This window comes from Mustelus asterias, chromosome 4 (genome assembly GCF_964213995.1).
Source record: "Mustelus asterias chromosome 4, sMusAst1.hap1.1, whole genome shotgun sequence".
NCBI classification, from domain to species: Eukaryota; Metazoa; Chordata; class Chondrichthyes; order Carcharhiniformes; family Triakidae; genus Mustelus; species Mustelus asterias.
In genome coordinates this window covers 38936559-38958475 of record NC_135804.1, presented here as the reverse complement: position 1 = coordinate 38958475, position 21917 = coordinate 38936559, and the positions used below count along the sequence as shown (strand labels likewise).

Below are 21917 nucleotides of genomic sequence, written 5' to 3'. Positions count from 1 at the left end.
GAGCAGGACACATCACTAAATATTTCCAGTTTACTTACTAAATGCAGCACACGAAGATTGCTTGGAATCACCCAATAAATTAAAATTAATTGCTTCAGCTAGAAAGCAACATAAAACAATTTTATTCTGAAGACTGAGATCATTGAAATGTGCTGTGAGAAACATTTCTCGTGCGCAACATTAAGGTAAATCAAAAATATCTGGGCCTGAATTTTTCAGATGGCACGGTTTCCCTTCCCACCAACTGAAGAGATGGTGGTGAACACATCCCCATGGACTCCGAGCATTCCGCAGCCATTCCACGTTCGAAAGAGCATCAATTGGCTGCAGGCAGGACTGTCTGCCCCTCACTTGGGAGAAAGTTGAGAAAGTCCCGCCTTAGGTAGCTGTCAGCCAACCTGATTGGCCAACAGCTCTCCAGTCCCTGCAGCCACAAGAGCTGCAGTAGACTGAGGAGGAACTTTGGGAAGAAGCCTAGGCTTAAGTCCCGGGATCAGAGGACAAGGTAAGCTTAAGAGGTCTCAGGGCGAGGAAGATAGGGACATCCTGGGGCGGGAGGGGGGCGTGCACAGAGGGTATGGTTAGGGTGCTGGGGACAAGGCTGGGGTGGGGAGGGAGGTCCAGCAGTCACTGGATCTTAAAGGAGGGGGGGGAGTCGCAGCCAAGAAGGGGCTTCTGATGGAGAAGACACCCAACCCTCTTCCCAACCGAGATCTAAGGCCATTCTTTTTCAGGCTCCCCTGTGCCAGGTAAATCCTCCCGCCAGCCGAAAAACTGAGGTTGGGCAGGAAACAATCCTTAGGTGGCCATTAATTGGTCACTTAAAGGGCCTCAATTGGGACAAGGGCAGGAATCGTGTCTGAGGCCTTGCCCGCACCAGCGTAAAGTCCCACTGCCTAATTCCCACTGGTGGGGGAATGTGTAATTCCAGCATTGGTTTCCTTCTATCTGCATGTTAACACTGTTTAAATTGAGTCTTCAAACCGGCTTCAGTGACTGAAAACAATTAAAATAGTTTACATTCTTGAGCCCATTTCAAATGAACTTTTGCTCCCATAATTGAAGAATATGTAATAACATAATCCAGATTAGATTGGCACTGCTCATTAACCTGTGTGAAGTATTTTAACCTGAACTTTGATTGTATTCATAGAAATCATAGAAACCCTACAGTACAGAAAGAGGCCATTCGGCCCATCGAGTCTGCACCGACCACAATCCCACCCAGGCACTACCCCCATATCCCTACATATTTTACCCACTAATCCCTCTAATCTACGCATCCCAGGACACTAAGGGGCAATTTTAGCATGGCCAATCAACCTAACCCGCACATCTTTGGACTGTGGGAGGAAACCGGAGCACCCGGAGGAAACCCACGCAGACACGAGGAGAATGTGCAAACTCCACACAGACAGTGACCCGAGCCGGGAATCGAACCCAGGTCCCTGGAGCTGTGAAGCAGCAGTGCTAACCACTGTGCTACTGTGCCGCCCAATTGTATTGTATTATTGTAAGTATACTGGCACAGTACAACACAGTTGTTGCTGCATTCTGGAATTTGTAAATGCTGCAAAAGAAAACAAATGCCAATTTCTCTCTGATCCTTCTCAGTTACTCAAGATGAGACATCTAGATACGTTGATGCTGCAATAAGATGCCTTTTAGAAAGGATAAGGTGCTCAAGCAGATTATTTTAGCTTGACACGGAGTAGCAAGTGAAGAAGCAGCAACAATACGAAGAGGAGACAATTGAGCATTGTTATGCAAATTAAAACTACATTGATGTTGTTGAAATGAATGCTATTAACAGCAGGGATCATTTGGGGAGCACAGCATTCCTTCTCCGATTGTCCTAAAGGCAGTGACTCATGCCAGGGTACAGTTCTGCAGGTATTAGCAGCTAAATGATACTCCATCTAAATACATCATTCTTCATGTGTGCGCCTCACCTTAATGCAAATCACTGACCTCCCCACAGGGATAGGAAAAATACCAAGCATGAATGGCTGTAGTGAATAATTCCATTTTAACAGGTTTGTTCAGGTGTAACATTGAAGCTGGAAGAACACATACTCCCAATAAAATACTCTTGCTGGGGAACAGAAGAGGGAGAACAAACATCTTTGAAATTCAGTTTAATTAACTGTCTACCACTGGGTATAGCAGATAAGAAGTTTAACAACACCAGGTTAAAGTCCAACAGGTTTATTTGGTAGCAAAAGCCACACAAGCTTTCGGAGCTCCAAGCCCCTTCTTCAGGTGAGTAGGAATTCTGTTCACAAACAGGGCATATAAAGACACAAACTCAATTTACATGAATAATGGTTGGAATGCGAATACTTACAGCTAATCAAGTCTTTAAGATACAAACAACGTGAGTGGAGAGAGCATCAAGACAGGCAAAAAAGATGTGTCCAGGCAGGCTGTGGGGATTACAAATAGTGTGACATGAACCCAATATCCCGGTTGAGGCCACCCTCATGTGTGCGGAACTTGGCTATCAGTTTCTGCTCAACGACTCTGCGCCGTCATATGTCGTGAAGGCCGCCTTGGAGAACGCTTACCCGAATATCAGAGGCCGAATGCCCGTGACCGCTGAAGTGCTCCCCAACAGGAAGAGAACAGTCTTGCCTGGTGATTGTCGAGTGGTGTTCATTCATCCGTTGTCGCAGCGTCTGCATGGTTTCCCCAATGTACCATGCCTCAGGACATCCTTTCCTGCAGCGTATCAGGTAGACAACGTTGGCAGAGTTGCAAGAGTATGTACCATGTACCTGGTGGATGGTGTTCTCACGTGAGATGATGGCATCTGTGTCGATGATCCAGCACGTCTTGCAGAGGTTGCTGTGGCAGGGTTGTGTGGTGTCGTGGTCACTGTTCTCCTGAAGGCTGGGTAGTTTGCTGCGGACAAAGGTCTGTTTGAGGTTGTGCGGTTGTTTGAAGGCAAGAAGTGGGGGTGTGGGGATGGCCTTGGCGAGATGTTCGTTTTCATCAATGACATGTTGAAGGCTCCGGAGAAGATGCCGTAGCTTCTCCGCTCCGGGGAAGTACTGGACGACGACGGGTACTATGTCCACCGTGTCCCGTGTTTGTCTTCTGAGGAGGTTGGTGCGGTTTTTCGCTGTGGCGCGTTGGAACTGCCGATCGATGAGTTGAGTGCCATATCCTGTTCTTATAAGGGCATCTTTCAGCGTCTGGAGGTGTCTGTGGCGATCCTTCTCATCCGAGCAGATCCTGTGTATACGGAGGGCTTGTCCGTAGGGGATGGCTTCTTTTACGTGTTTAGGGTGGAAGCTGGAGAAGTGGAGCATCGTGAGGTTATCCGTGGGCTTGTGGTACAGTGAAGTGCTGAGGTGACCGTCCTTAATGGAGATGCGCATGTCCAAGAATGCAACCGATTCGGAGAGTAGTCCATGGTGAGTCTGATGGTGGGATGGAACTTGTTGATGTCATCATATAGTTGTTTCAGTGATTGTTCACCATGAGTCCAAAGGAAGAAAATGTCATCGATGTATCTAGTGTATAGCATCGGTTGAAGGTCCTGTGCGGTGAAGAGGTCTTGTTCGAACCTGTGCACGAAGATGTTGGCATATTGAGGTGCGAATGTGGTCCCCATGGCTGTTCCGTGTGTCTGGATGAAGAACTGGTTGCTGAAGGTGAAGACATTGTGGTCCAGGATGAAGTGGATGAGTTGTAAAATTGCATCTGGAAACTGGCAGTTGTCAGCGTTGAGTTCTGAGGCAGTTGCAGCAATGCCATCGTCGTGGGGGATGCTGGTGTAGAGTGCCAAGACATCCATTGTGACGAGGAGTGCTCCTGGTTCAACTGCTCCATGTGTGCTGTGCTCTCTCCACTCTCATTGTCTGTACCTTTAAGACTTGATTACCTGTAAAGACTCGCATTCCAATCATTATTTTGTAAATTGAGTTTGTGTCTTTATATGCCCTGTTTGTGAACAGAACTCCCACTCACCTGACGAAGGAGCAGCACTTCGAAAGCTAGTGGCTTTTGCTACCAAATAAACCTGTTAGACTTTAACATGGTGTTGTGAGACTTCTTATTGTGTTTACCCCAGTCCAACGCCGGCATCTCCACATCATGTATAGCAGATAACACAGGTATGTGTTAAGGGCTACAGGTGGAGGCCACACACTCAAGATAGAGGTGCCCACTGAACAACACATCAAAATCTGGGGGAGCTTCTTCACAGGATGTCCCTCTGATCCCTGTGGCTCCGAGATAGAGGGAGGTCATGCAAAGCTTTGTATGCCCTGGTCTGATGACAGGAGACTGCCTCCAGATATCTATCAGGCTTCAGCCTCAACGGGGAGATTATCTGATGATGACAAGAGCCCAAAAGCATCACCAATTGGTCCCCAAATGATAGTCAATTGTCTGACCATCAGTGCCAGGTGAGTAGCTGGTGCCATTTTGACCCCTCCTTTGGCAGGATCACTCAAAGGAGGGAGGATGTTGGAGGGGTGACCAAATATGAAACTTTTTCATTTTGCTCCCAGACCCTACCTCCTGACCCTGCTCCACGGGACAGGAATGATTCATTCTGCTGTGTCTCTAAGGATTCTTTCATGTGGTCAATTCACAATTGCATTTCCTAGTCACAGGTTCCTGATCCCCTGTAGAGGGCACCACATATTTCCTTTAGATTTCTAATCACTGCAAGTTCCACACAAAAGCCCATACTATCTGCAGAAATCTCTATGTGTCATGAACAGTGAGTGCTGCCAATGACATCAGAATTTGGGCCTATAGTAAGGGTCAAGGCCTATCAGTGCAGCCAAAAGCATTTGGGGTCATTGGAGTTGATTTGGTTTATTATTGTCACGAATTAGTATACAGTGAAAAGTATTGTTTCTTGCGTGCTATACAGACAAAGCATACCATTTATAGAGAAGGAAAGGAGAGAGTACAGAATGTAGTGTTACAGTCATAGCTAAGGTGTAGAGAAAAATCAACTTAATGCGAGGTAGGTCCATTGAAAAGTCTGATGGCAACAGGGAAGAAGCTGTTCCCAAGTCGGATGGCATGTGTCCTCAGACTTTTGTATCTTTTTCCTGACGGAAGAAGGTGGAAGAGAGTATGTCCAGGCTGCGTGGGGTCCTTAACTATGCTGGCTGCTTTTCCGAGGCAGTGGCAAGTGTAGATGGAGTCAATGGATGGGAGGTTGGTTTGAGTGATGGACTGGGCTTCATTCACGACCCTTTGTAGTTTCTTGCAGTCTTGGACAAAGCAGGAGCCATACCAAGCTGTGATACAACCAGAAAGAATGCTTTCTATGGTGCATCTGTAAGAATTGGTGAGAGTTGTAGCTGACATGCCAAATTTCTTTAGTCATCTGAGAAAGTAGAGGCGTTGCTGGGCTTGCGTAACTATAATGTCAGCATGGAGGAACCAGGACAGGTTGTTGGTGATCTGGACACCTAAAAACTTGAAGCTCCCGACCATTTCTACATCATCCCCATAGATGTAGACAGGGGCATGTGCTCCATTACGCTTCCTGAGATCGATGACTATCTCTTTCGTTTCAGTTGACATTGCGATGACAATAATCTCTCCCTCAATGAGAAATGAGAGCAATGAGAAATGGTAATTTTGGTGGAATAATTTCACCCTTTTCCTGGCCCGAAGATATTGATGCACAGTATAGTGTGCGATCTTACCAGCCGCTCACGTCTCGCTGCCGCTGCAAGCAAGGACAGAGAACGTGGTGCTCAGCCAAATCTCCATTCACTGCAGCAGGACCAGAAAATCCCGCTGGTGTGAATGGCGGGAAAATCCCGCTTATAGTGTCCCATCATCTCCCCACTGGGATCAGATAGTCCAGTGCACAGCAGAATTGAAATGAAAGCTTTCTTGGTGTATAAGGTACAATATCACACCACACTACATAATCTTAATCATTCTTAGCATTAATATTAGTAATAGGGAAACTGCAGATTTTGGTGTGATATCGAGCAATATTAACCAGGAAGATGCCATACTATCACCAGATTTGGAAATGCAAATGATATAATTGTTCCCACTTACACTATTCAGTGAAATCTTTTGAAATGATAAAGATGAGATTGCTTCCCGTGGTGTCAGGTCAGGCTTGGATCTAATGCATTATCGTGGTGCAATTATAGTTAAATAAACCGTCAAAACTCACCGCCTCAGCTCACAGCTTAAGTAGAGCGAGACTGCCGATGGAATTGTGGCCTAGCATGAGTCAACAGCTGCAGGAAAAACGAAGAAGGCAGAAAACTGGGAACTCTTAAAGATGTTTCTACTCAACAGTAAAGCAATGTTATCTTGCCTAAGGGTTTTCGAATGACAACAGGGCGGATACCCGTAGCACGTAACCTGCACAAAATACTGCAGCTCTACAGCAGATGAAAACCCACCTATCTAAGGTCCGATGAAGTCGGAGGGAATGCATGGGAATTTCCTAGACGGATAAGAGAGAAAAAAAATCATCTGAAAATGTACTAATCTATTTCCAAAACAAAACTTTTATAGATAGTATCCATCTATAGCATACGCCAGCCACTTACCTTCCTGATCTTTCCATTTGGGGCTGCAATTTCACTGCTTACACTTTCTCGCTGCTGAAAATGGGCAAATGGCTTCGCCGCACCCCATGATTCCAAGTATCGCGTCATTCGGACAGACGCCCTCATTTTCAGCCCTTCATTACCTTGCCTTGGCTTTGGTAGGTGTCGAGTCTTCAGACTTTGCTGTTTCGTCTGTTAACAATATATCATTACAACTGAACATCAACTGCAATAGTCAAGGCAGAAAAATAAAAACAGCATTCAAAATGATTAAATTCACATCTTAAATGTCATGAATAAAACAGCCGCACTGGCGGTGCAACTAGGGTGGATTCTAGCAAAAAAAAACAGAAAACGCTACAAAATCTCAACAGGTCTGACAACATCTGAGGGGATTCCAGCATCCGCAACATTTTGCTTTTATCGGAGTGGATTCTAGCAACAGGGTATTAGCAAGGTAAATATGTGGGGTTATGGGGATAGGGCCTGGGTGGAATTGTGGTCGGTGCAGACTCGATGGGCCAAATGGCCTCCTTCTGCACTGTAGGGATTCTATGATTCTAAAGAACAGAGGTTATGCTAACTGGCTTCGGGTTTCCTGCTTTCTGTCTTCCTCCTTTCTTGAATGAAGGTTCTACATTAACTATTTTCTAATCCATTGGGACCTTTCTAGAATCTAAGGGGGCGATTCTCCCAAAAGTGCCGAATTGGTGAGAAAACTGTTCTCGATCACGACTGTTTTTTCAGTGCAACTTCAGACCCGAATCTCCCCACTCTGTGCAATGCAGAGGTCACAATCGTGAATATCTTTAAAAATCCAGAGCGGGGGTTGGGGGGGCGGGGGCGGGGTGGTTGCGGGGGTTGGGGGGGCGGGGGGGGGGCGGTTGCTATCCACACCAGAGTCTGATAGCTCCCGAACTCTGCGCATATGCAATGGCCCTGATCTGTCAGTCTCCCAATCGCTGGCCAGCCCGGGACTCCCACAGTGCTGCCCCTCCAGCCGCCCCCCTCCCCCCCCCGCACCCCCCCACCCCCCGACCCCCCGGCCGATCACAGCCCCCACGACAATTTCTGGGCCAGCCCCAACTCCACCCTCCACCCCTATCCCGGAGTGCCCCGAAGTCCAGCCCACCCCCCCCACAGCAGTGGCAACTCCCCCCCCAACACAGCAGATACCCCCACACTGAACCCCTCCCAGCAGACCAACCCCCCCACCCACGACGGGAGGCAGGCCCTTCCCCAACAGATCACCCCACCCACAATCACTCGCCTCCCTCCAGCCCATACTGATCCCCATGCAGAGTGGCAGCGGGGTCCCCCACCCCCACCAATTCCCCCCCCAGGTCCCGCCCACAATAGGCCCCACCTCCTTGGCACTGCCCCATGCCCGGTGGCCAGTGCCAAGGTGCTCCCTCGGCAGTGCCAGGAGGCAAAGGTGGCACTGCCAGGGTGCCCATGCCCAGGGGGCACCACCCCCTCCAGGGGGCACTCATTGCCTCCCACGGGGTCTCCCGCTAGTTCCCCAATCATGGGGAGCTACCCTAAATCCCACCGGAGTGAAGTACTTCTGGCGGGGTGGGAGATGCTATCGGGCCCGGCAAGTTCCATGCCGGGCCCAATAATCACATTTAAACTACATTCAAAATATATTTAAAACAGATTAAAATCATTTGCCTCTCTTCCCGCCGGTTTCCAGCGCGGTCCCGACTGCGCCTGTTCCCTGGCTCTCTGAGACGCGCATGTGTCGGGAACGCATGTGCGAATCCCGCAAAATGGTTGATACGCAATTCTCCCGACCCGCCTCTACTATCTCTGGAGCTGCTTTTTTTTTTAAAGATGCTGGGAAGCAAGCCATCTGGTCCTGTGGACCTGTCACCCTTTAGATCTAACAATATTCCCAGCACCTTTTCCCTGGTGATGCCGATTGTTTTAAGTTCCTCCCTCCCATTCACCTCTTGATTTTCAAGTATCTTTAGGAAGTTTTCTAAGGCTTCTCCAGAGAAGACAAACACAAAATACTATCAGTGGTTAAAACATATGAAAAGCGATGTCCCCTGCCCCCTCACCCACAACCCCCAGTATCCTTCTTTGCAATGATCATACAGTTCCAATATAAATGCAACCTTGAAGGCTTGTTTTGCTGTTACTGCTCTTTTTAAATGGCAATGATAGTTGTGGTTCATCCCACTGCCTGGATTGGTAAGTCAGCTCACATTTCAAGTCAGCACAGTATCAATTGCTGCAATCATTTCAGTCACTCCTCTTTCGTTTTTCTCCTAATTGACTTTTATTTCCCCAGTGTTAGTGTTTAGCCACTATTACAATTGCTTTTTGCTTACTGATTGCACCATCTGCTGAACGTTGCAATTGAATGCTGTTCATTAATAACCTAAAAAAATAGACCTGCTTTTGAATAAGCTCCAGCTACAAATTAAGTTCTAGCCACAATGGCACTGGCACAATATGTGCTCCTATTTTTAGCACCACAAATACATGTAATAAATTAATTTTTAGTCTTTTGGACTTAGGGAGGTAATTGATGTAATTGCTAAAGAATGGAACCCTTTCCTTGTCAGACACTCCCAGGTCATATAGTGACACGGAGAAATGCAGAATAAAGCTCCCTTTATATTGTAAGACAACATTCTTCAGCCCCAATCTTACAAAACCTACTTCATCTCTATGACATTTCATTTTTCATGATTTCTCATATTTGCTATCACTTTGTGCCAGCTCCAAACACAATTACCAAATTAAGGTCAGACAGTCGATGTGGGCTGCTCTGGTTCACTTTACACAGGGACGGCTATGGCGCACAGGTAGATGAGATCAACCAGCTCAAGCTGGATTTGAACTCAAAACGCAGAGATGAAAGCCCAAATGCTTCATCTACGTGGACCAGCTCTCTTTCCATCCTACTACACATACTGTCTAATTTTTATATGTTACAAACTGCCCAGATTACACTCAGCCCTGAAGGCAAATCATGCAGGAGAACAAAGGGCAAGATTTGCGGAAGTATTTAATCAGAGTGCCGTGGCACATGGAACAATGGGGTTCTGCGGACACATGCCGTTTTAACAACAATGATCTATTTTTCTATTCTATGGTTTGGAATGGGCAGTATGGAAATCAGACATCGTCCTGAACAGTTGCCATTCATCACTTAGGGAGGAAGCTACAGTTTTCAGGGTCAGAATTCGGGGACGGGGGCAGTGTCGATGGAAGGAGGAGCTACACGATTGTGGGGCACATGTGGGGAGGGAATGTTGCTTGGTTGGGGGAGGAGGGTGGTGCAGGAGGGGGCGGGGGGTGCTCTATTTTTACTATTTTGTATCGGGGCAGCCCCACCAGTGTTGATGTCATGGGACCCACCCCACTGGGATTCTCACGATACAGTGGAGAAAAGCCGTGGCTGGAGCCAGCAGCTTTAACACCATTTTTTCCATCTGCTGCGAGACTCTGCAAAAAAAATGGAAAACTCTGACAAAACTGTACACAGTACTCCAGATATGGTCTCACCAACTGTAGCAAAACACCTCTACGTTGATATTTCTCATTCCCCTTGCAATAAAAACAACACTCCATGTATCAGATCCTTCTGACCCTCAGAATTCTGCAATCTCTCTTCATTTAAATAATATGCTACTTTTTTAATCCTTTCTGCCAAAGTGGACAGTTCATATTTCCCCACATTATACTCCAGCTGCCAATTCCTTGCTCACTCACTTAACCTATCATTCCTTATGCCCCCTTCACAATTTAGAAATATAGGAAGATAGGAATTAGGAGTGAGGGCAGGTAATTCAGCCCTTCGAACCTGCTCTGCCATTCTATATGATCATGGCTGATCTCCATCTCACCCCAACTCCAATTCCCTGCCTTTTCCCCATAGCCCTTTATCCCACTTGTGATCAAATATTTATCTATCTATTTCTTGAATCCATTGATTGATTCTACATCCACTGCACCCTGGGGCAGCGAGTTCCATAGATTCACAACCCTCTGTGAGAAGTAACTTCTCCTTATCTCTGTCTTGAACCTCCCCTCTCTTACTCTACAACTATGACCTCTTGTCCTAGACTGTTCTAGAAGGGGGAACATTTGGTTAACATTTACTTTATCAATCCTGCTGAGTATTTTCTATACCTCAATCAAATCCCCTCCCCTCATTCTTCTGTACTCCAGCAAGTACAAGCCCAAGCTACCCAACCGCTCCTCACACGACAGCCCCTTCAAACCTGGAATCAATCTAGTGAACCTCTTCTGAACCACCTCCAGTGCCACCACATCCTTCCTCAAAGAAGGTGATCAAAACTGTGCACAATACTCCAAGTGTGGTCTCACCAATGCCTTATACAATTGTAACAACACTTCTCTATTTTTATACTCTGGACCTTTTGCAATAAATGCCAAGGTTCCATTTGCCTTCCTTATAACATTCTGCACCTGCATACTCACTTTCTGACTTTCATGCACAAGGACACCCAGATCCCTCTGCACAGATGCCTTTTGAATCTGTTTCCCATTTAAATAGTAATTTGCCCTTTTATTTTTCCAGGCAAAATGGATAACCTCGCATTTATCCACATTCTTTCCTACATATCTTACATCATCAACAAATTTAGCAACCATACATTCAATCCAAATCGTTGCTATATATTGTGAATAGTTTGGACCCCAGCACTGATCCCTGCAGCACTCCACTTATCACATTTTGCCAACTGAAAATTACCCATTCATGCCTAATCTCTTTCCTGTTAGTGAACCAATCCTCTATCCACACTGATATGCTACCCCTGCACCATCAGCTCTTACCTTGCATAGTAACCTTTGCTGTGGCACCTCATCAAATACTTTCTGTAGATCTAAGTATGGCATATCCATAGGTTTCCCCTGTATCCACATTTAGTCAGACATGATCTTTCCTTTCATAAAACCAGGACAACTCTGCCTGAATGCATTGAGATTTTCAAAGTGCCCCAAGATAATCTCCTTAATAATAAATACCAGCAATTTCCCTATGACAGACATTAAGCAAACCTGGTCTGTACAAAGAACAAAGAAAAGTACAGCACAGGAACAGGCCCTTCAGCCCTCCAAGCCTGCGCCGATCATGATGCCTGCATAAACTAAAACCATATGCATTTATGGAGTCTGTATCCTTCCATTCTCATCCTATTCATGTATTCGTCTAGTTGCCCCTTAAATGCCGCTATCGTACCTGCTCCCGCCACCTCCCCGGGCAGCGCGTTCCAGACATTCACACCCTCGGTGTAAAAAAAAACTTGCCTCGCACATCTCCTCTAAACTTTTCCCCATGCACCTTAAATCTATGTCCCCTAGTACTTGACTTTTCTACCCTAGAAACGAACATCCACTCTGTCCATGGTCACCCCTTTATCTCCATCATTCAGTGAGAACAAACAGAGTTTATCCAACCTCGCCTCACAGCTAATACCCTCCAGACCAGCCAACATCCTGGTAAACCTCTTCTGTACGCTCTCAAAAACATCCTTCTGGTAGTGTGGCGACCAGAATTGTACACAATATTCTAAATGAGGCCTAACTAAGGTTCTGTACAGCTGCAGCATGACCTGGCAATTTTTATACTCAATGCCATGACCGATGAAGGCAAGCATGCCGTTTGCCTTCTTGACTACCTTATCCACCTGCATTGCCACTTTCAGTGACCGGTGGACATGTACGCCCAGATCTCTCTGCCTGGTAATACTCCTAAGGGTTCTACCATTTGCTGCATAATTCCTACATGCATTGGACCTTCCAAAATGCATTATCTCACACTTGTCTGGATTAAACCTAATCTGCCATTTTTCCGCCCAAGTCTCCAACCGGTCTATATCTTGCTGTATCCTCTGACAATCCTCTTCACTATCCACAACTCCATCAATTTTTGTGTCACCTGCAAACTTACTAATCAGGCCAGCTACATTTGACACCAAATCATTTATGTGTACTACGAACAACAAAGGTCCCAGAATTGATCCCTGTGGAACATTGCTAGTCACAGCCTTCCATTCAGAAAAGAAGCCCTCTACTGCTACCCTCTGTCTTCTATGGCCAAGCCAGTTCTGTGTCCATCTTGCCAGCTCTCCTCTGATCCCGTGTGACTTCACCTTTTGTACCAGTCTACCATGTGGTACCTTGTCAAAGGCTTTACTAAACACCATGTATACAACATCCACTGCCTTTCCCTCATCTATCAACTTCGTCACTTCCTCGAAAAATCCGATCAAGTTAGTGAGGCACGACCTCCCCTTCACAAAACCATGCTGGCTATCACTAATAAGTCCATTTGTTTCCAAATGCGAGTAAATCCTAAGAATCTTTTCCAATAATTTCCCTACCACTGATGCTAGGCTCACCGGCCTATAATTTCCTGGATTATCCCTGCTGCCCTTCTTAAACAATGGAACAATGTAGTTTCCTGCTTTCTTAAATAGAAGTATTCGTACCAGCAGAATTGAAAATGATCAACCAATCAACCAACTAGGACAAGAGTAATTGATTAGTCAGCGACATTCATTATCGTTTGAGATTTTCGCACTCTTTCCCCTCACTGGCTCACAAACATTGGGTTAACTTGAGTTAACTTGTACGCTGCACAGTGGCATAGTGGTTAGCATTGCTGCCTCACAGCGCCAGGGACCCGGGTTTGATTCTTGGCTTGGGTCACTGCCTGTGCGGAGTCTGCACGTTCTCCCCATGTCTGCTTGGGTTTCCTCCGTGTGCTCTGGTTTCCTCCCACAGTCCAAAAGACGTGCTAGTTAGATGCAGTGGCCATGCTAAATTCTCCCTCAGTGTACCCAAACAAGTGCCGGATTGTGGCGACTCGGGGATTTTCACAATGACTTCACTGCAGTGTTAATGTAAGCCTATTTGTGACACTAATAAATAAACTTTAAACCATTAATTATAGTTGCAATGACAGCACAATGGAATTCGCCCACTCCACAAAGTTCCAAACCTTTGAGAGAGAAATTTAAATACAGAGAGAATTGAAATTGGGGGGAGGAGGGCAGGGCGAGAGGGGAGGGTGAGGCGGGGGGGTAGGGAGTGGAGGGGAGGGTGAGATGGGGAGAGGGGGAGGGGAGGAGAGGGCGAGGGCGAGGGGAATGGGGGGGGGAGGGCGAGGGGAATGGGGGGGAGGGCGAGGGGAATGGGGGGGAGGGCGAGGGGAATGGGGGGGAGGGCGAGGGGTATGGGGGGGAGGGCGAGGGGAATAGGGGGGAGGGCGAGGGGAATGGGGGGTTTCGAGGGCGAGGGAAAGGGGGCCCGAGGGCGAGGGAAAGGGGGCCCGAGGGCGAGGGAAAGGGGGCCCGAGGGCGAGGGAAAGGGGGCCCGAGGGCGAGGGAAAGGGGGCCCGAGGGCGAGGGAAAGGGGGCCCGAGGGCGAGGGAAAGGGGGCCCGAGGGCGAGGGAAAGGGGGCCCGAGGGCGAGGGAAGGGGGCCCGAGGGCGAGGGGAGGGGGCCCGAGGGCGAGGGGAGGGGGTGCGAGAGAAGGGAGGGGGTGCGAGAGAGGGGAGGGGGTGCGAGAGAGGGGAGGGGGTGCGAGAGAGGGGAGGGGGTGCGAGAGAGGGGAGGGCGTGCGAGAGAGGGGAGGGCGTGCGAGAGAGGGGAGGGCGTGCGAGAGAGGGGAGGGGGTGCGAGAGAGGGGAGGGGCTGCGAGAGAGGGGAGGGGGTGCGAGAGAGGGGAGGGGCTGCGAGAGAGGGGAGGGGCTGCGAGAGAGGGGAGGGGCTGCGAGAGAGGGGAGGGGCTGCGAGAGAGGGGAGGGGCTGCGAGAGAGGGGAGGGGCTGCGAGAGAGGGGAGGGGCTGTGAGAGAGGGGAGGGGCTGCGAGAGAGGGGAGGGGCTGCGAGAGAGGGGAGGGGGTCCGAGAGAGGGGAGGGGGTCCGAGAGAGGGGAGGGGGTCCGAGAGAGGGGAGGGGGTCCGAGAGAGGGGAGGGGGTCCGAGAGAGGGGAGGGGGTCCGAGAGAGGGGTGGGGGTCCGAGAGAGGGGGGGGGTCCGAGAGAGGGGGGGGGGTCCGAGAGAGGGGAGGGGGTCCGAGAGAGGGGAGGGGGTCCGAGAGAGGGGAGGGGGTCCGAGAGAGGGGAGGGGGTCCGAGAGAGGGGAGGGGGTCCGAGAGAGGGGAGGGGGTCCGAGAGAGGGGAGGGGGTCCGAGAGAGGGGAGGGGGTCCGAGAGAGGGGAGGGGGTCCGAGAGAGGGGAGGGGGTCCGAGAGAGGGGAGGGGGTCCGAGAGAGGGGAGGGGGTCCGAGAGAGGGGAGGGGGTCCGAGAGAGGGGAGGGGGCAAAGAGAGAGGAGAGGGGGCAAAGAGAGAGGAGAGGGGGCAAAGAGAGAGGAGAGGGGGCAAAGAGAGAGGGGAGGGGGGGAGAGAGGTGGGGAGAGAGGTGGGGAGAGAGAGAGAGAGAGAGAGAGATGGGAAAGTGGGGATAGAATGTAGAACTCCAAACTCAAATCTGGGAGAGATGTTGAGTCATGATGTGGAGTCATGACATTTCCACTCCATCTGACGAAGGAGCAGCGCTCCGAAAGCTTATGGCGTTTGCTACTAAATAAACCTGTTGGACTTTAACCTGGTGTTGTGAGACTTCCTAGAGATGTTGAGAACAGGGTTACCCTTCCGAGGGTTAAAGTTAAAGTTTATTTATTAGTGTCACAAGTAGCTTACATTAATACTGCAATGAAGTTATTGTGAAAATCCCCTCGTCGCCACACTCCGACGCCTGTGCTGCCAGACCCACAGGAGTCTCCCCCAACAGGCCCCCACCCCTACCCCTGCACAGACCAATCGTGACCGGAGCTCGCTAATGAGATTCAAACGAAGTAATGAATATTAAAATCAGCGTCAGGCCTGATCAGCTCATTAAAAAAAAGGCCTGGGAATGTCATGACCTGCCGGATGCCAGACGCCAATCCGATTTTTTGGATCCTGCTGAAATTTCCCGGCCCGCTATGCTACTGGAGCAGCACAGCTGGTCGGGAAAATTGCGCCCAATAGGTCTGGCAGCATCTATGGAAAGAGAAACAGAGTTATTGTTTTGAGTCCAATATGATTCTTCTTCAGTTCCAATTCTGCCAGACCTGCTGAGCTTTTCCAGCACTTTGTGCTTTTACTCCACAGATTAAAATGTGAGAAACAGAGGGATCTACATCAGGAAACACTCAAGTTGAATTCCCAGTCTCCGGGTTAGACAGGAAAAAAATAAATCACAGGACTGTGTAATGGATATAACCCTCAAGGGAGGAAAACTTCTGTTCAAAGAGAAATTGACCCGAATTAGTCCTCAAATAGGAATAGTAGTGATCGAATTGGGCTAAATGGGATTTTCCTATTATATTTAAGTTGACTCAGTACCCGCTACAAAGAAGCAAATTAAAAACACATCCCATGTTATTTGAATTAGACAAGTCCACACAAGATCAAAAAATGCTAGAAACCAATTATAGTTTTGATTTTCAGGGATGCAGAGGATGATAGTGACCACAAAATGTCATTTACATGTCTTCAAAATAGTCTGCAAGATCTTCACTTTGCATTACTGACACATTTTTCACAAAATTCAAATACACTTCAATCTCAAAGACCGCCGATAACGCAGCGTTATTCAACAGCAGGCAAACTTCACAAAGCACTGACCCGGGATTACTGAAACCAAGTAAATAAAGGAATTAATGTTTAAATACATACCCTTGGATCAATGATCAAATATGTCTTGAGTTTCAGTTCATTGAGGTAGGCATTTCTTTGGTGTCCATTTCCTTCTTCAACCTCATATGCTTTATGCAAATGATTCAGTGTCGCTTCTGTGATATGCACACGACTAGACAATAAATATACAAAATGCAATCAATAAACGTACTTGCACTTCAAAGCTTTTAAACTCTGGTTGTCGCTGCCAAATCTTCAGCAAAGTGATTAACTCCATTATATATGGGATTAGATAAGTCTTAGAAATAAACTATGAAGCAACAGTTTATAAACAACAATGTGTATACTGTAACTGTCTCACTCTGCCTATGGCACACATGAATTAAACAACAGCTGAGCTTGATATTTTCTGCAAGCCACCAATTCTGAACATATTTACGTTTGTATTCTACATGAAAATATCAATTTCCAAAACCTATTTTCAAATTTGAGGAAAACTACAAAAACAAATCGTAGTCTCCCTGTGTCTGCGTGGGTTTCCTCCGGGTGTTCCGGTTTCCTCCCACACTCCAAAGATGTGCTGGTTAGGGGGATTAGCCATGTTAAATTGCCCCTTAGTGTCCCCGGATGTGTAGATTAGGGGGATTAGTGGGGTAAATACATGAGGTTACAGGGGCCCTACCCAGGCAATAGGGTCTGGGTAGGATGCCCTGTGAGAGGGTGGGTGCAGACTCAATGAGCCGAATGGCCTCCTTCTGAACTGTAGCGATTCTATGATTATAAGTATTGGAACTCCTACTTTAAAGACGATTTTGAAGATAATACCATAAACATCTGAAATTGAGCCCACACAAATTCTTTCCTTACACCTTCATGGGATGTAACCAGCACTTATTGCTGATCAGAAGTTGCTGCTAAGCTGCTTTCATAAATTGCAGCACTGCAAGTACTGAAGGGGCCCCACGAGTTGTTCAACAGGGAGTTTTGGCCCAATGATAAAGAAGGAACAGTGATACATTTCCAAGTCATCAATGTGTGGGACTGGAAGATAGTGGCGTTCCCCTGCACCCGCTCCCCTTGCCCTGCAAGGTGATAGAGGCTGTGAATTTGGGAGGTGCTATCAAAGAAGCCTTTGCAAGTGGCTGCAGTACATCTTGTGGCTCACTCACACTGCAGTCACAAGGTGCTGCAAGTGAGGGGTTTGAATGTTGAAGGTGGGGAATTGGGTGTTAATGAACCCCTGCTTTGTCCCGAATGTTGCAAAGCTTCATGACTGATATTGGAGCTGGTCTCATCCAGGCAAGTGGAGTGTATCGCTGGATTCTGGAAATGGTTCCATCAGACCAGAAAGAAGCAAACATAACCCCTGTATTGGAGAAGGGAGGGGGGCAGAAAACAGGAAGCAATAGGTCAGATGTCTCTGGTGGAAAGGTCGTAGAATCAATCATTACGGAGGTTATAGCTGGCCACTTAGAGAAACTTAATGTAATCGGGAAGAGTTAGCATGTTTTTGTTAAACGGAAATCACGTTTAACCAATTTTATGAATATCTTTGAAGGAGCAACATGTGCTGAGGATAATGGGGAGCCTGTAGATGTGTTGTACTTGGATTTCCAGAAGGCATTTGATAAGGAGCCGCATCCAAAGTTATTGCAGAAAATAAAAGTTCATGGTGTAGTGGTAACACATTAGCATAGATAGAAGATTGGCTGGTTGGCAGCAAATAGAGAGTATGTATAAATGGGTCTGCCTGATTGGCAGGATGTAACGGGTTGAGTCCGGCAGGGCTCTGAATAATTTACAACAGTGACTTAGATGAAGAGAGTGAAGCAGCTACATTTTCAACTTACACAAAGATAAGTAGGAAAGTATGTTGTGAAGAGGAGAAAAGGAGGTTGCAGGTTATTATTCAAATGGAAAATGGCTGCAGAATTCCATGGTGGAAATGGATCCAGGTGTTCTAGTGAATGAGTCACAAAAAGTTAGTATGCAGGTATAGGAAGTAATTAAGGAGGCTAATGGAATGCTATCTTTTTTTTACGAGAGGAATTGAACATAAACCTAAGGATGTTATGCTTCAGTTATACAGGACATTGGTGACCTCACAGCCAAAATTTTCCAGCTGTTCACACCCACTGCCGCCATAAGAATGGAGAATTTGGCGCTCAGCCAAGTCTCCATTTACTGCAGCGGAACTGGAGAATCCCAGCTGCATGCGAGGTCGGAGACTCCAGACCCGCATCTCAAATAGTGCATGCAGCTTTGGTTCCCTTAAAAAGAAATGGTGTAAATGCATTGAAGGCAGTTCAGGGGAAGTTTCCCAGATTTACACCTGGAATGAGTGAGTTGACTTATGAGGTAAAATTAGACAGGCTGGGCTTGTTTCCACTGGAGTTTGGAAGAGTGAGGGGTAAACTTGCTGGATGTGCGCAAGATGCTAATTGACCTTGACAAGGTGAACATGGAAAGGATGTTTCTTCTTGTGGGTGAGCGCAGAACTAGCATTTAAAATTAGGGGTCACCCTTTTAGGACAGAGATGAGGACAATTCTTTTTCTCTCAGAGGGTTGTGCGACTTTGGAATTCTCTGCCTCAGAAGACAGTGGAAATGGGCTCGTTGAATATTTTTAAGGTGGAGGACATCGATTCTTGTTAGGCGAGAGAATCGAATGTCATCAGGGGTAAATGGGAATGCAGAATTCGAAACACAAACAGATCAGCCATGATCTTATTAAATGGCGGAACAGGCTGGAGGGACCAAATGTCCTAGTTCAGTTCATATTTTCCTATGTTCATATTCCATTGTGCTCCTGAGCTGTGGATGGTGGAAAGGCTTTGGGGACTCAGGCAGAGAGTCACTCACTGCAGAATATTCAACTTCTGACCTGCTCTTGTAGCCAGTGTTTATTTATCTAAGATGTAGTTTATATCACTGTCAATTTTAATATAAACATTGATGAGAATATAAAACATGTTTCCCACATTATATTCATATCTACATTTTTACTAAAATTAGTAAGCAGCAACAAACATGCTTCCCTGGCATCCTATTAGATCCTGAGTTATTCTTCTGGATCGCTATTCCGCTCCATCATATAGAACACCTACTTCCACCTTTATAACTCTGGCAATAACTCTCTGCTTTGGAGAAATCCCTGTATTTTCTTTTTTGTGCAAATGTCCCTTTAATTCCAAAGTGCATCTGAGGAGTATTTTGAAAAGAGTGCAAGTGGACTCCCTAGCAAGTAGTTTAGCTCCAAGAAATGCCCATGTGATACGAGGTTGCAATGGGAATGAAAGCAAGGTTAATTAGAAAGAAAGTTAATTAGAACTTAAATTACAGCTGATCTTAGAACCTGCAGTTCAAAACAGATCCTAATGAAAAGGAATAAAGTAGGATGGAAGACTCTGAGAATAAAGCAGGGGCTGTGTTACTGTGTGTGTTATAAAGGTCAAAAAGCTGAGGACAGGGAAAACAGGGACAGGGCAGGACACCCATAGCTGCTGTTTCAGTTTTGCCAGTGCCAACCAGACCATTTAAAAGGCTCAGAGAAGTGAATATCTGGTGATTCTTTCTCATCAAGACTGTCATGAACCTAGCCAAAGGGGATTTGCAGTAGTGTACTGTTTGGATGCTAACCATATCCATGAACTTGAGATGGAATACAGCTGCTGGGGAAAGTGACTTGAGGGCCAAATACATTGGCTGGAAATTTCCCGTCCCACCTGCCATGGGAATCGTAGCAGCGGGGACAGAAAATTCAGTGGACCATTTAAAGGTCTGCTGGCCTCGGGCAGGAATTTCCGGTCTTGGGGCGCACGTGGACAGAAAGTCCCACCTATTGAGTGGGTGGTGAGACATCCTACCTCCTGGAGGCCAAGTTGGATAAACTGTGAGGTGCCAGAGTTATGCGGGAAGTGATACCAGTGCTCGTAATTACCTGATCTTTTTTGTATCGACGGTGCAAAGTGAAATTGACCTTTTCATTTGAAAAATCCTTCGCCTGTTAAATTAATGTTTGAATTATGTTGAGTTCAACTGTTTATTGCTGTAAAATTTTCTTTAATATTGAACTCCTGCCCATTAGTTTTCTTTCTGTTGACAGTGTGAAGATTCCCTTCTTTTAAAAGCTCTCTCCTGGGATTATAACCCTTTGTGCTGATCAGTCACTCCCACTCCGCCGTACTCTGAGCCACATGGAAGTCTGAAATTAAAATCACTTCCCGCTAACTGACAAATTAAACATGCAGTTCTTTGTAGAAACCATGTAGAAAGAGTAAAAACTCTTACCCAGGCACACCGCCAGATTCCATGTGATTGGCTAAAGTGACATCATGTGACCAAACATCATACTGCCATTTCCGAAGTCCAATGACACCACACAGTACGTTACCAGAATGAACGCCAACTCGCATACTGATGTCTACTCCCGTTGCATCCCGAACTTGCCTGTTAAAGGCACAAAAAAGAGATTGATAGTTCATCTTTACTTGCAGCATTCCCACTTCTCAAAACCAAGTTATTGTATATGAACTGCTAGTAAGCCAGTTAATCAGAAGTAGGAGCCACAAGAGAAGTCAGTCCCACCACAAAGTTTCACCAATATGCCTTTGAATTATTTACATGGTGTTCTTTCTCATTGAAAAATGGTCAATCTTCAGTTCCTTTTTGCTAAAGGTGAGAGCCACACGGCGCAGAAAAGCCCTTTCAGCCTATCGAGTCTGCACCCACAATAACTACCACTAAAGGTACGCTAAACCCATTTTCCTGCACTTGCCCCATATCCTTGAATGTTATGATATTTCAAGAGCTCAGCCAAATATTTTTTAAAGGATATAAGTTTCTGGCCTCCACTACCTTCCCAGGCAGTGCGTTCCGATTCCCAACACTCTCGGGAGTGTTTTTGCCCCTCTGAATCTCCTGCCCCTCACCCTAAAACCTTTCCGCCTGGTGATTGACCCCTCAAACAAGGAGAACAGCTGTTCTCTACTCACCCTGTCCATACCCCTCAATCTTATACACCTCAATCCTGTCCCCGTCAGCCTTCTCTGCTCTAAAGAAAACAATCCAATCCAAGGAGGTTAATATGTTATGAAAGGAAAACATGAATGGCAACTTTGAGCAGAAATAAGTTCTCCACAGCGTCACATTGCACTTGTCTGATGACAGTTCCGTATGTTGATCGTAAAAATGCAACAGATTACGTAAGAATCAGTTCCAAACTGATCTCACCTAGATTGTACATTCAGCTGACTATTGAGAGGATCCAATGTGGAATTAGAAAATTGTGGGAAACCACCTGTGTTAATGAATGTCCCATCTTTCCCATGGACTATGTCACTTGGCATCACATTTTCTTGCAAATGTCTGTTCTGGTTTCTTTCCTATTAAAAGCTCTTTGGTCCATAAATATGGCCGATGTAGCAAACGAGACAAAATTAACTTTTCTTTCTTGGAATGCCACAGGCTACCACACCGCCCCGTCACCTCTGGGGCCTACTTTTTGAAAATAGGCAAGACTGGTGGAGGGGAAAAAATGTCTCCCCTCCTGTGAGGGTCTGAAGAGAAACTTGTTTGGAAATTCTGAACCCAACTCATGATGGTAACAGACCCACAATCAAATATGGACACACAAAGAAGGAATATTACTCATGTCATGAGGAAAAAACAGGACTGTTTGTTTTCTATGAAG

At 46.8% G+C, this 21917-nt stretch overlaps 1 protein-coding gene across 1 annotated transcript in view; it reads right to left on the bottom strand.

Moving 5' to 3' along the window:
• adcy7 (adenylate cyclase 7) overlaps positions 1-21917 on the bottom strand; it is a 161664-nt gene that overhangs the window by 34204 nt on the left and 105543 nt on the right. The window contains exons 10-13 of the mRNA XM_078210863.1: positions 20516-20674; positions 16265-16397; positions 6555-6746; positions 6405-6448 (exon numbers count right to left, since the gene is read on the bottom strand). Of these exons, the coding sequence (XP_078066989.1) occupies positions 6405-6448; positions 6555-6746; positions 16265-16397; positions 20516-20674 (528 nt within the window). The remainder of the gene's footprint in view (positions 1-6404; positions 6449-6554; positions 6747-16264; positions 16398-20515; positions 20675-21917) is intronic.